Source organism: Zonotrichia leucophrys, chromosome 4, assembly GCF_028769735.1.
Source record: "Zonotrichia leucophrys gambelii isolate GWCS_2022_RI chromosome 4, RI_Zleu_2.0, whole genome shotgun sequence".
In the NCBI taxonomy this organism is placed as follows: domain Eukaryota; kingdom Metazoa; phylum Chordata; class Aves; order Passeriformes; family Passerellidae; genus Zonotrichia; species Zonotrichia leucophrys.
In genome coordinates, this window is record NC_088173.1 from 23,879,557 (window position 1) to 23,894,687 (window position 15,131).

The window sequence follows — 15,131 nt, forward strand, 5'->3', positions numbered from 1 at the left end:
CTTCCTAATATCCAACCTAAATCTCCCCTGGGTGCAGCTTGAGGCTGCATTCTCTCGTCCTGTCTCCGGTTGCCTGGGAGAAGACATGTCTGGTTGCAATCCCTGTTGGCTCAGTAATGTTTCAGTCTCTTGGAAATGAGCCCCATGAGCCTCACAAAACCTGCAGCCGCTCCAAGCCAGTTGGGTTGGAGGCCCTGCAGTTCTGGCCCTGCTCTTGAACTCCCATCACAACTCTTTAGGGCTCACGTAGCAGGGCACACATCAAATGTACCAGGGTTAATATGGTTTGTGGGATTAGCTTGCAAGTTCTTCAAGTTGTTATCATAATGTTGTGGCCTCTTTCCCCTATTTAGCAAATGAAAGTCTTTAAAAACCAATATGCTTTCACCAAAAACTTCTCCCCCTCCCTTTTCCTAAGGTTTACATGCTCAACTACACTTAGTAATAAGGCAGAGAATCCCTGACATTTTACCTTCAGGACATGCAAATTCATCTTTATTATGAATATGTTCTGGAGCTTTTAGCAATCTCACTTTAAACCTGAACTGCCACAGAATTGCCGCATTGTCATATTTGACATTTAGTCATTCGAGTTTGCTTAATTTTCAAAGAGAATGCATGTTGTGCTTTTATTAATAATGGCATGTTACACTCATTGTGTAATTTACATATGGTATGTCTCCATTTAAAAGTTCTGAATGGCCAACATACCAAAGGTATTACCTTCAAGATTAAATTTCACCACCTTTTCATTTGAGGTGCCTGTTTGGTTATTTTCTCCCCCTACATCTAAATCAGCCACAAAGCCTCTCTTAGGAATCAGTTTGGAGTATATTAAGTCAAATGTCAAATTTGTGACATTTTGACTGCAGCTATGTGTCCCTGTTACCTTAGAGACTGCTCAATCCCTGACTGAAAACTCCATGTGTCTCAGCTGTTATTGGTGGTGGGAAATACTGACGGAATGCAGGCAATCTCTTTTAGATGAAAAAAAAGAAAAACACCAAACCCACGATTCCTCAGCATTTTCTTTGTATTTCATAGAGGTGACACCTTACTGAATAAGTTGCCATGTACAGCCATTTCTGGAGTACAGCAGAAAGCCTCAAGGAAAACACACAAATTTGCAATCTGGTTTTTCACTTTATGGCATGAATAAAAGAGAATGTAAAAATCACTGAAAAGTATTCCATGTTTATAATCTCTTGTCAAACATCAAAGGTGAACATAGGAGCTAAAGACCCCTCCCTTTCTGAAAGAAATTCATGATCCTTTTCTTCCTCTGTTCCCCATGTGCTAGTTGGGTAACAGAGTTCTCAGTGCACCCTTGCCCACAGGTGTGAGCTGCTTTTCTTTGATGATCTGACTGTTCACTATAATTAGGCTTTACTAAGGACAACTGTTTATAACCTGTATTTTTCTTGGATTTTGCTGTGACTCATAATAAAATCTGAGCTGAATATTTGAACTCTTTTTCCTAGTAAGACATAATTTACAGGGAAATGTAATATTTTTATTAAATTAAAAACTGTATCGGATAACATCAGGTCTTCAGAAGAGATTTTACACAACTGAAAGTTTTATTCACTTGCTTTTCCTTTTATGAAAGGATGGGGAAAAAAGAACCAGGCCCAAAACATGTTTTAGTATTTATCACAGCATTTTTTTATTGCTTTATAGAATCAGTACCTTAGGACATAGCTGTTTAACTTTCAAACCTGATAAACAGAAACTTACTGTAGGATTATTGTACAAGAATTACAGCATAATTTACCATTATATTATTATTGCAAGTAATATACTGTTTGCCCCAAAGCTTTATACAGTTCCTTTTAACACTGAGTTTGTTTCCTCACTAATGTCTAGTTGAAACCCTCACGAATCTGATGGATGAGGAATAAGGGCAGAGTCTTGCCAAGATTATGACATAGATTCCTTTGGCTAGATTTGAAAATGTGAAAGCGGTCTTTTTCTTACACATTTTATTTTATAGCGCTGCACCAGACAGTGCTTTTCCTTCTAAGTTATTTTAGGTAGTTGTAACACAGAAATCCTTGATATTTAACTTCTATTTTATTGGAATGCTAGCAAGTCCCACCATATATATTCCTGGAGTGGGTTATTACTGCTGTTGTAATATACTTTAATAGAAGCATTAGATTTTTTTTTTTTTGTCAGAGTAAATTTTACTATGGCCTGGAGCAGAAAAAGAGGGTATGTAGTATTTCTCTGCACTCTGACAGGTTTGATATGTAGGTAGGAGAAAAGGAACCAGACATCCTTTGAAGTTTAGACAAAGGTCTCTGTAGAAAACCTAGACATAATATGATTGTAAATCTAATTATAGTAAGCTGTCTGGAAAGACTTCATTTCAGTCAATCAGTCCATTTTATTTTGGGTTTCACTTTATCAAGCACTGCAGTGCTTGTTTATTAGGATCCTCCTAACAAGGCATCCTAGTGCCTAAAGGGTCTTTTTTCTTGAAAAACACGTTTTGTTCTCATTCAGTTTTCTGCCTTAAAAAGTTGGAATATTTTTTAATAATAAAATTACAAGATCTAATATTGCTGAAATGAGCATCTGGAGGGGGGAAAAGAATATCAATTGTAGAAAAAAAGTAATACAGATTTCCTTTTTTGGTAAACCACTTCAAGACACATGCCACATGATTTTAACATGCAGTGTTAAAGGATATACAATGAAGATGAAAAAATGGATCCTGGAGCAAGTTCTTTCTTCACTTTGATAAGTACAAATGTCAACAATTGCACTGATGTAAACTGAATTAAATCAACTTTAACCAATATTGCTGAGTGTGGAGTGATGTAAAATGTGCATTAACAAAGTGTATCAAATCTCTTGTCTTGTTTTTCCCCTCAATATGTCCAGAACCATTGCTTTCTGTTTTCTCTAAACACTTGGGCCCTTCACAACAAAAGCCATGCCTTTGTCACTGAGCAAAATGGCACTTTTCTAGCAATACAGCTAAGCCTGAGAGGGAAGGAGCAGAAGGGAACTGCTGAAAAACTAACCACAAAGAGTTGGTAGAAAAAGTGGTGAATGTCAGGAAAGTGAAGTGAGGAAAGGACAGGAAGCAGGGAAGGGCTAAGGGAGACACAGAAAATCCTGTCCTACAGCGCTGTGGTCTTTTGATGTTGCACCATCACAGAATGCTTTCCAGTCTGCTTTTTAAGCAGATGTTTCAAAAGCATTCTGAAACAAAGATATATCCTCTTCACCTCTGTGGAGGAGGAATTGAAGAGGATTGTCAAGGAAATGGCTGCTGCCTCAACAAGCTTGAAACCAGAGTTTTCTTCAGAGAAAGATGTGAAACACAAAGAACTACAAAGCAGGCTTCCTTCTTCACACCACTGGTGTCTCAGTCCTCACCGAAGGGATTGGAAAGTTCAGACACAGTTCCCTGCTCAATGTTTTATTTCTCTGAAAATATTGCTAAAAATACTTGAATTCATGGCAGTTTCTGTGAAAATCTTAGAGCACATCTCATCACTGAAATTAAATAGGTGTTAAACTGTAAAGTCTTTGGTCATACTGGATCTAACCTAGACATTAGGTGGAAGTTTATCAGGGAGTCTGAAGACTTTTATATCACATTAGCTTTTGAATACTAAATAATTATGGAAATAAATTACATTGAGTGCAACAGTGGACAACAAGATTTCATTGTACTTTTCCTAAATTTAAATATTTAAAATATCTCTTGACTAATTTGAAAAGTGGGAAGAGTTCAGCGTTTCTTTAGGTTGCTCATACTTGGCTTTGAATTCCTGCTTATACTGAGAATCCTAAAAGGCATTGATATATCCAATTCACATTTTCTAAATTTGCAGTCCAGCTGCTGTGAGCTGCTAGGTAGTTTTTAAGTCAGGAAACTCTGGATTGCCAATACCAATTGTAGTTGAACAACTTACAGTGCTTCTGTGTAATTTTCTTTGTTAGAGATACAGTGGTCTGCTTGGAGACACAATTAAGAAAGCCTGAAGCAATGTTAGCTGTCATTTTGGGTGTTTCTTTCATTTATATATATACACATTTTTATATATTTGTCTCCTACACACACACAGAATACCACCATTTCTCTTTAAGGTTTCTTATGGTATTAAGTAGAGCTAACAGAATGATTTTTAAATGCTTTTCTGTATCTAGCTATTGCCTGTCCTACAAAACCTAGTGACTCAACCAAAACTGCTGTGAAAAACCCTAAGAATAACTAACTACATCGTGGGCTATTATATACTATAGTAATAACTATAGTACTTACTATAAAATCAGTGTTATGCAACTTAACTGTTCCTTCCTGATTTCTGGTTAGATGGTACACCAGTGAAATAGGAATTCAAAACCAACGTTCCTAGACCTACTGAGAAGTTATACCGACTTAGTAAATATCTCTGTTACTCGTTCTTTAAATGCGGGTTCCGCAGTTAACTTCTCAATTTGCTGGAGACGGTGCATTTTCCTGATTCCTAAGAGAGCCACTAGGTGGGAGTGTGTTATCTCAAAAGGCGCTTGGTCAGCCGCGGCAGTTGTCCTTTTGGAGGAGCTCCACTCCTCTTTCCCTGGCAGCCGGGAGATGCTGCGACTCTCTTCACACCTCTTCAACTTGGTGGTGATCAATTTGCCATTTTTCGACGCTCGTCTCCACACTGGACGCTGGGGAGACGCTGCCTGCCTCGCTGCACCTCTGGCCCGGCAAAGGCAGGCAAGGCAATGAGCTGGGGCAAGCAAAGGCAAAGATTTCATAGAATCACAGAGAATCCTGAGTTGGAAGGGACCCACAAGGATCATTGATGCCAACTCCTGGCCCTGCACAGGATACCCCAAGAGTCACACCATGGGCCTGAGAGCATCATCCAAACACCTCTTGAACTCTGCCAGGTTTGGTGCTGTGACCACTTCCCTGGGGAGCTGTTCCAGTGCCCAACCACCCTCTGGTGAAGAACCTTTTCCCAATGCCCAACCCAAACCTCCCCTGACACAGCTTCAGGCCATTCCCTCAGGTCCCGTCACTGGTCACCACAGAGGAGAGATCAGTGCCTGCCCCACCTTGTCCACTCACAATGAAGCTGTAGATCACAGTGAGATCTCCCCTCAGTCTCTTCTTTAGGCCAGCCTAAGTGACCTCAGCCGCTCCTTATATGACTTCCCCTCCAGATCCTTCACCATCTTCCTGGCCCTTCTTTGGACACTCTCTAATAATACTACAAGTGCCATGCTTCAAAAAATCTGTCTCATATCCAGACAAAGAACACAAGCTAATTATGTAGAAAACCCCAAGGACCCTGGGGAAAATAGATTCAGAGGATCACCTCACTAACATAAAAGCTAATAATAACAATTTTTAAAAAAACCTTTGTTAAAATATATTAAAAGCTAGGCATTTGACAGAGATGGAACTGAAAGGTAAAGAAAAGGTCTTTTGAGGAATTAGGCTATAGGAAAAAAAAAGGTTGTAGCAATATTCAACACAAAAGTGATAGAGCAGTTTTCAAAGTAGGCTAGTTCTTTTTTAAAAAGAACAGAGCCTCCCATTAGTTCTAAACTTAAAATACAATAAAAGGTACTTTAGAACAGATGAGTAAATTCCAAGTAATGACTGAAGGATGTGTGTGTTCAACTCTAAAGATCCAGGATGATACTGTTGGACTAAGAAGTGTAATGGGGAGTAAATTTTGGAGGGCAGCCATGGTACTAGAAAGATGGTGCCAAATGAGCTGTTTCCCAAAGTACAACTTTGTGGAAACAGCAAAAACTCTGATTTTCACATCAGGAATATCTGAGCTGTAAGACTGTAAGTGGAAAAATGTACTGCAAATGATTATTTATTGTTCCCTGTAGTACAAGAAGGGGAGGGACAACAAATTTTTTAAAAAGTGCTTTTTCATATATCATAATTTGCCTTGCCATAGAGCCTTTCAAAGGTCAGGCTGATAAAATAAAAATGAAGTAAGGTACATTCACACAGGGTAAGTGTATTAAACGTGATGAAATGAATGAAAGCTCTAAAGCTGGAAGTTTGCAAATTGTAAACCTCTGAGAAAATATCAAGAATCCATCTGTACCTGTACCCTGTCCTCAAGTGTTCACTGTTACTCGTCCGTGGAGAATGATACTTTGCTGAACTGACTTCCACATGTTGCCAAGATCATTCCCAGTTTCTTCTGAGGGTAAAAATCTGGTCCTCATCTATAAGCTCGAGGTGCTCAAAGGTAGCAAAGTTATTAACAGTGTCTGCTTGTCTTGCTGCAGCTTTGGATTGAAAGTCCAGTTTTCCTAAATAATAATGGGAGTAGGTTTGCTCACAGAAAAAAATCTCAGAAGCCACATGAAGGGAGCATTGCCTAGACCAACAGAACATTTGGTAGAAATAATGGTGGCAGTGCAAAACCATCTGTAGACAGCTGCCTGTAAAGATGTGAAAAACTACAAAGAAAAAAAACAAAGCTGCAAAGTTTTTGATGTGTATAATTCTTCAAATCATAATTCTGTGTAAAGTTCATTATTACTAGGGGTTCATTTCTGACCACCAGTATTAAATTTTCACAGATTTTGAAGAAGTTAGGGAATTGGTGGCAATATTTCATATTTAATTTTGCTCTCTATGAAGACAGTAACAAAGCTCCTATTGGTTTTAGCTGGAGGAAACATAACCCAGTGATGCTGTTGTAGTAAGCCTGTAGTCCTACTTAATTATAAATGTAATGCTATAACTTTTAACTGTGCAGTCCTAATAATGCAACTTTTCTTAAGGAATTTCTCTCATGATTTTTTTTAATTAGGGTCAAATATTTTTGTATAAATAGATATCTTGTTCACATCCCATATATATATATATATATATATATATATATATATATATATACTGAGCTCACAATTAATGTCACAACTCCACTGTCTTTCCCATAAGAACAGACTGTTGCAAGCACAGATTTGTATTTAATTGCAGCATTAAGTACTGTCTGTTAGAGAACTTTCAATGCAAACATTCCACAAAATGAAAAATGCAAACTAGAAAATTACTGAGGGAAAGTAACTTCTATAACTGGTTTGGGTGGATATTTTCAGCTTGCTAGTAAAAATCTCTTTGCAAGTCATAAAAACCTCATTATAATTTTGAAATACATTTCATGACTATGCACCAGCTCTACTGCCTGTGCAGTTCTCAATGCTTTAACAGTCTTAGTTACTGGAATTGCTCAAAGACATCAGAAATAGAAATGCTCTGTTCCTTGCTGGAATTTCAGTTTATCAGCCAAGCAGAATTACTGCTTTCTCCAGGCAAGTTTTTGAAAAGACATTATACCGTGTCTACACCCTGTCTGTCAATACATGATGAAGTTGTCATTCTAAAATAGTTTCTTGTACACTGGAATGGCTCTTTCTTGCATACAGTGCAACCAAACATTCGTGCTGCCAGAAACTGAGAGTAGTAACTAAAAGAATACAAACAGCTGTCTTTACCATGCAGTCATCCCTGATAAATGACTGAGGTACTGGATGAAGAAATGTTATTTTTACCTATTTGTCAAGGTCATGTCCTAGTTTATTACACATTTGGATTTCCAGAGGAGCTGAGGTTTGTTTTCATCCCAAGGTTGATGAAAAGATGGGTTGTAGTAACATGACTGTGGATATCACAGGCTACATTTTCATGTATACTTCAGGCCATTGCAACCTTCCACACTCGACAGTCTGAGATGATCTGCAGCCCTATGTGAGACCTTCAGGCTCCTCTTCCAAAATTTGAAATACTTTGAAAGGGACTCCTGAGATGTTGTCAGAGCTGCAACCTGTGTAACTCACCCAGGAATAAAATGAGGCTTGGGATGGAATTGAAACAGTCTGAAGTGTATCTGCATGATTCAGATCTCTTGCTTCAGATGAGCAGGTATGACTGCAATGCAGGACAGGGTCATGAAATGTTCTCTGCTCAGGCTCCAAAAGAGACAGAGCTGGGATAGATGGTGCTGTACTGAACAGTTCCCTCCCCCTAGGGCTAAATGCACTGTTCCTTTTTTCACAGCCATGCTGTTTCTGGTTCTGGAGGCAACCAAGTCATCCTTGGCTCCAGGCTACGTACACAGTGCATTATCATGTCATTTAGACACTAAATAAAGCGGTTGAAACCAGGTGCCTCCCTTCTCCTTAATATTTACTTGGAGCTACCTACAATCCAGTCTGCAAATACAAATAGCAAGTTACTCTGTTTAATATCTAACCCTAATATTTCCAGCAGGAGTCTGGGAAACTCCTCATTATCTTCACACCCACATTTCTTCATTTTTGATTAGAACTAATTATTAATTTTTTCCTTCCATGTAGTAGTAGCAGACCCACCCCTCCCTCTGTTTATGTGCAGTACTAAATGGCATTGTGCAGGTACTTTCTGCAAAACTACAGGGAACAGGGGTGCAAATCTCAGCCTATGCACAAGCAGAAGGTGGCTTGGCAAGTTAAGCAGAGCATTACCTTTCATTTGAATGTATTCTTAATTCCATACTATAGTATGCCTTCTTAGCCTCACAGAGCTCTGGTTTCACAAGCACAGAAGATGCCTTGTGGGGAGGAACCATGCATTTTATTTATTAGGTATGTCCAATGCAAAAAAACCTACAACTTTATGCAAATATCAACCAAGTCCTGGAAGCAGCCAGAAATCAGAGATTATTATTTTCATGGTTATAGAAATAGGAAATAGTTTAAAAAGAGGCACTGTAGCCAATAGTTTGGGAGGTACAGCAGGTTATCTGCTTTAATTAAGAGGATTTGTTACAATGAAAACAACAGCGCAGTAAAGAAGCAGACCTCTGATCTAACATAATAGTCTCTCCCTTATTTTTACCTGAAAATGTTATGATTGACTTCCAGAAACGTCCCAGGCTTAGCAGTTTCTGACTGCATCTAGAGATCTGTTTCCCATTCTGAACATCACGGGGGCCAATAGAGAAGTGACACCCTCCTTTGGAGATCCCACAGGAGCCTGTTCCAACACAGAGTGGACAAAGAACCATTTTGCCCTTCTAACTCAAAGTCACAGGGGTTGCCTGAGTTGATTTTAAAAAGAAAAAAAAAATCAGTAATCACTGTTCTAACGATGAGACCAAAAATTTAAAAAAGTGAAGGGTAGCCACCCCATTTTAAGGCAAGGTAAGTTAATCCTTTTAATCTCTGTTCTACCATGCAACCCCCATGCAAACCTTCTAAACTCCAGCTGGGCACAGGAAGGCAGAGACAACAATGTGCCCTGCATCTGAGTCTTCAGGCACGCGCTTCTGCATTCACCACACTTAAAATGCCCTGCCCTTGCAAGTAAAATAAACCTGCATTATCTGCCTGTCACATTCCCACTGCTCTGATCAGACCAGGCACCAAGCTGTAGGTGTTGTGATATAGTTGTAGGGGACTGTGCAGCTGATTTGCTCCGAATCACACTAGCACAGAGCAGTCACCAACAGTTTTGCAGTTTACAGACACACAATACAGAAGAGGCAACTTCTGAAACAAAAGCTACACAGCTAAACAAAGTTCTCTTATTTAAAGGGAAAACTTAAAAACACTACAGAAAGTCTAACAGAAAGTTTTCTACCCTGTGAGATACAGAAACAGTAACTCCAAATCCCCAGTTTTGTGACGGACAGAACTGTGGCACTGGAATCAATGTAATTCTGACTTAAGCCTCCTAAAGGTTTCCCAACTTGCCCCCCTTCTCCCAGAGTCTCTCAATTCAGGACCATATCCTAAATGTTTTCTTGACTTCCAAGCTGAAGCTACATCGCACAACACACCAGAATATTTTTTTTAAGAAATTATGCCTTTAAAAGCTTTCAAATACTTTTAGTGTTCCATTCCTGCAGGAGAGGAGATTGTTTATTCTACCAGCACAATGCTCTGAAAGATTTTTGTAAGGCTGACAAGAAACTGGAATGCACTACAGCAAAGAGCTTCAAAACTACTAAGTGTTTCTATCTTCACTTCTCATTGGAAAGCTCATTCATGACAGTTAAGTACTCAGGTGAATCAAGTCCAAAGCTATTACAAAGCATAATGAGTAAATGCTCCGAGTCACCCGAGAACTTTAATTTCAGTGGATAAAGGAGATGCTAACTAATGACTGTCTAACATAGTTCTGTATCATCCAGTGGTGTGTGATGCTTTATTTAATGTGAGAACATGCAACAAGTAATACAGCACCATATAATTTCTAGAGATCACAGTTCTGATGTTTCTTGTTGCTGCATTTTGCATTCTAAAACTTGTCTGGACCATGTCAAGTCACACACAAGTTTAATTCCCTCTTCCCTACCCCCTCAGCCTTTAACAAGTATTACTATGATTTTGTTTTCATTAAAAGCCTCAACAGTATTTATATGTAGCATTCTCCTTCAGCACAGGAGAATGCAGAGTGAAATCAAGCAGCAGATGACTGTTCACCACAAAATGAGTAATCATTTATGTTCCAAACTAAAATAAATGTAACAGAAAACCAGAAAGCATAATGTTCTAATGTCTTCATTTAGTAACTTACCTTTTTCGTTTATTTCTTTTAAACAAGGATTTTCTAAAAACATTTTGAACCTTACTCATTTTATTTTTGTTTTCCTTGGAAAGCCTGAAGTGAAACATCTATCCTTTAACCCTGATGTCTTCACTACTTGCCTTTTCCAGTGGCACAGAAATACTCCTTCACTCCTTACACTCCTTCATTACATATTCTGGTTTAACCACACAGCTTTTCAAAACAGTCTCGACTATAATGAGCTGTGGCTCTGGATTTACACTCCCCATCACCATCACTTACAGTTACCGATGAACAATTTCACTTCTAAGCACACACATTTCCCCAACAGCTGAACTGCTCCACAGTTTTCTGTGTTTTTCTTATTATAACTAGCTCCTTCATTTCAATGGCATCACAGTTGAGCTCAAGTCTGAAATGTAATGCTCCAGCTAGTGCTTATTTTTACTCAAGTAATTACAGAAAAAAAAGTTGACACTGACATTTACCAAAATATTTCAGAGCACAAACACCACCCGCTGAGCTGAACACGAAAATTCATGCCTGTTAGTCTTGTTTTTCTCCTCAGAGTGTGACTGATTTGACTCATGCCTGACTTTAACAAAATTTCCAGATCTTTGCTAGAGCTACAGTTGGTAGGAAAGATGCCTAAACATGCAGCTGAATTTCTGCTCCTATGCCATTATTACTTGTCTTTGATGAAAGGATGCAGCAAGACATTCTAGACCGTTTCATAAGTTTAAAACTTTATATGCTGAAGGAAAATTCTCTACTAAAACATGTGAAAGCCTGCAAGGAACTGCTTTCATTTCTTTTGTAGACACCTATGAAAATCCCAGTTTAGTCAATCTGGATGCATTTTTCTCCACAGTGTTAGCAGTGCAGGAGGACAGGTCCTTTGATACCGAAGCTAGAGCAGGAACATTTCTCTGCCTTCCAAGAGTCCCATGCTGTGATTCGGTTACTGGTCATGACCCTGTTGTTTATTGTATATGTGGATTGTAAGAATTACTGGAATTCTTATAAATCTCAATTAAATAAAAGGTAAAAGAAAAGCCCACCTGTAATCAGACACCATGTAACTGCATGTTAATGGCTTGTTCAGTGCCCTACTGGGATACCTTAGAGTAATGCTACAGCATTATACTCAATTTCAAGAGGTCAGTAGACATTTTTAAATGAATAAAATTTATATAATTACAGTTATGACTACAGCTCATGCCTTATTCACAGCAAGTAAAAAAACCACATTGGGGTTTATGTAAATATTACTAATGCATGTGCTATGAAAAAGTAACTCATGTTAATTAAAAAACACCTTAATTTCAAAAGTTTACCAGAAACAGTTACACTGAGCATTGCAATCTTTCAAAGCAGAATAGAAGTTGTTTACAAGGATCCAGCAGTAATTGATATCCAGCTGCTCGGAGCTGGGCTGCTGACTGAACATATGAAAGCTGGGCTGAAATCCCCTATTTGATGGCAGCAGGAGTCATGCTGCTCTTTCCTATGAGCTGGAATTTCACCCCAGTCTTTACATTCTTTGTCGAGAATGCTGGTGGAGCAGCCAGAAGATGATGATTAGAGAGTAGCTAAGTACACTCTCAGTTCTAAAAATCCAACCTTCAAGCATCTGCAAGGTCTGGGGGAAGGAGGAGTGGGTTTATAGCACAGTTAAAAGGAGTCCCTCTAAAAATGGGCAAGTGGCCATTTCAGCAACACAGGTGATGGCAGGACACTGCACACCATTAGAAGTAAATCTGGGGTTGAGTCTTTAGTGAAGACACCATCATATTGCCCTTTAACTAGGAAGGAAGGCAAGCACAGCATGTGAACAAGTAAGCACACGTATGCACACAAGGCATTCCAGGAGCTGAACAATTTCTCTGCATACATAAAAGACCTTGCTAAGAAAAAAAAAGTAGCAAAGGCTTTTAGCATTTAAATAGTTGCCTACATGAACTCGATTTCAAATCCAACTTTACACATTCTTGATAAACTGAAAGGCCTCAGCATTGAAGATGAAATGTTTCTAGCACCAGCTACTGCCTTGAAAGTGAATACTTACAAGAGATGAGTACAGGAAGACATGTTGTCTTTCACTGAGAAAGTGTTTTAAGGCAATATCCAAAATGACAATACAGCCACCATAGAAACTGCTCCAAATGATCCCTGATACTTTACAGCACCTACACAGGTTCCACTGCTGAGGCAAGATCGGAACTAAATTGGTGCCTGCTGGAAATGTCCCAACATCTGTACATCACTAGCTGACATAAAGCAAGCAAATTTCTTCCTATAGCTCCTAAATCCCTCAGTAGCCATTTATATTAGCCACTATCACTGGCAGGGAAACTGGTGAGGAATTGCCCTCTTTCCTTATCACTAACCCAATTAAAAAGTTGCTCAATAAGGTAGCAAGTGTTTACACAATTAATGCAAATGACAGATTTCTGAACATTTCCCCAAAGGGAAACTAACTGGTCTGGCCAAATGTGCTCCTGCAGCACCCAGCTCAGGGTTGGTTTTTCTTCTTTGCTCTCAGTAAAGAGTCAATTTACTTGCATTTCCACCAAGGAGCATTTTAGGAATGGAGACAGTAATTTCTGAATATACACTATATCTATAAAAGGAAGAGGTAAGCAGTTTGTTCTCCATTTCCATAATTTTGTGGAACTCCATCATCCATTTTTATTAATAGTTATGGCACCCAGGTATGCAGCTAAACAACTGAAGAACATGAAGGATGTTATTAGAATCATTTTTGGCTAATGATAAGGAGCAGAACTGCATCGCAACCCTACTTTTTCCATGATTTAAAGGTGTGTTAAAATGTACCAAGATTTTCAGGAAATCTGTTATTTGGCTTACACAGTAAGCTATGCCTTATGCACCATGTTCTAGACAAAGTTGTATTTTAAAATGGTGCACAAAGTTAAGAAACTTTACATGATGCCAGTGAGTAATGTGTGCTTTCATAAATACAGTAGTATACATCCTATTTACAGACGCTGGATGGAAGACTCCAGGAAGGCTGTTAGCCAGCCATCCACAGAAAGAAGGGAATGAAGATGGTGGGGAGTGTGGTGGAGGGTGCCACACCTAGGCAGACTATTGACGCTAGTCCCACAAGCACCGACGCGAGGACGCTCCTCTGGTCCCGAATAATCATCTTCACGGTCTCACAGAACTGGGGGAAAAAAAAAAAGGGCAAAAGATGAGATTGAAAGAGGAAAGCTTTGGCTGCAGAGCTGTCGATGCCCACTCTCTTGGGACAGAGCAGCCTCGCTCTCACACAGGTTCCCCGGAGGGAGGGGAAGAGCTGGACTGGCACCGCATCACCCCCAGCATCAGCCCCGGTACTGCCTGTGGCTCCGGCTAGAACCTGTAGCTTCAGAGCATTTTAGAAGCGTATTAATTGTTCTACTAATTCAGCTTCGCTTTCCTCGCCGCTTGAAGCCAGCTGAGGCCAGGCTCGCCGCCGTCCCGAGCAGCTCGGCGCCGGCGGCACTGCCCGCTGCGGGCAGAGCGGCATCAGCGGCGGCCGGGCCGGCGGGCGGGACCGGCACCCCCGCCCGGGGCCCGCGGCCGCGGCCGGGCCGGCTGCGGGGAGCGGGGCCGCCTGGGGAAGGGCAGCGCCGCCGCTGGCCGGGCCGTACCTTGTCGGTCTGGAAGCTGACGGGGGCTCCGTATCGGCAGTAGGTGACGAAGTGCTCGCAGTTGTTCCAGAGCAGGCTGTAGGCCGTGGCGCCCACCAGCTTCTCCGCCCGGCGGGCCGCCTCCTCGCTGCCCAGCACCTGGTCCTCGAAGAGCCGGTCCATGTGGTTGACCAGGATGCTGCCGCCGTAGGCGAAGTCCTCCACCGTGTCCACCCGGACGCTGGCCGTCCTGGCGATGACGCCCAGGATAAGCCGCTTGTTGGTCACCACCTGCTGGATCTGCCGACGGTCGCCGGTGATAGAGGGCAGGATGTCGGGCATCAAGTGGGCGACGCGGTTCTCGCCCAGGTAAATGCCGAAGTGGATGAAGAGGGTGCGGGGCACCTCCAGCAGGTCTCCTCGCTTGAAGCAGCTGGTGTCGTAGTAGCCGGGTACAGGCGGTGGCGTTTCCCCGCCGGAGCCCGCGGGCAATGGACGGATGTGGACAAGGAGCATCAGCTTCTCCAGCAGCAGCGAGGCCGCTTGTGGCACCGGGTTCTTCATGGTCGGCGGGGAAACCCTCGGTGCCTCCGAGCAGCTCCTGGCCCCCGGCACCGCTTTTCTAGGCTACCGGCGGGGCGGGGCGGGCACCCGGGCCGGCCCACCGGGAGAGGGGCGTGTGGGGAGCGCCCGCCCCGAGGATCGGCCGGGCTTCACTGGGGGGCGCGGCGGGCACCCTCAGCCGGCCCGGCGTCCCTCGGTCCGGCCACGGCGGCGGCTCGGCCCTGGGGATGGCGCGGTGCCCGCAGCCTGGAGCCACCCGCAGCTCCGCCCCGTCTACGGCCCGCGCTGCCCAGGTAGAAGTGCACGGAAAAGTGCGGGTAAAGCCCTTCACCCGCTCCGGGGAGAGCAGCGAGGGGCTCCCGGGACCACAGCCGCTCCGTGCACCCCGCCGG

General features: G+C 41.8%; 1 protein-coding gene across 1 annotated transcript; it reads right to left on the reverse strand.

The window, feature by feature from the left end:
- Window positions 1-9,758: 9,758 nt before the first annotated feature.
- LRAT (lecithin retinol acyltransferase) lies at window positions 9,759-14,818 on the reverse strand. The gene is made up of 2 exons (XM_064712251.1): window positions 14,197-14,818; window positions 9,759-13,727 (listed from the first exon to the last, which is right to left on the reverse strand). Exons 1-2 carry the CDS (start codon window positions 14,737-14,739, stop codon window positions 13,575-13,577), a joined length of 696 nt encoding a protein of 231 aa, XP_064568321.1. The 5' UTR covers window positions 14,740-14,818; the 3' UTR covers window positions 9,759-13,574.
- Window positions 14,819-15,131: the final 313 nt, after the last annotated feature.

Coding starts and splice junctions, on each gene's coding strand:
- LRAT (XM_064712251.1), bottom strand. CDS start 14,739: ATGAAGAACCCGGTGCCACAAGCGGCCTCGCTGCTGCTGGAGAAGCTG. Junction 13,728..14,196: donor TCAGCTTCCAGACCGACAAG/GTACGGCCCGGC, acceptor TTTTTCCCCCAG/TTCTGTGAGACCGTGAAGAT.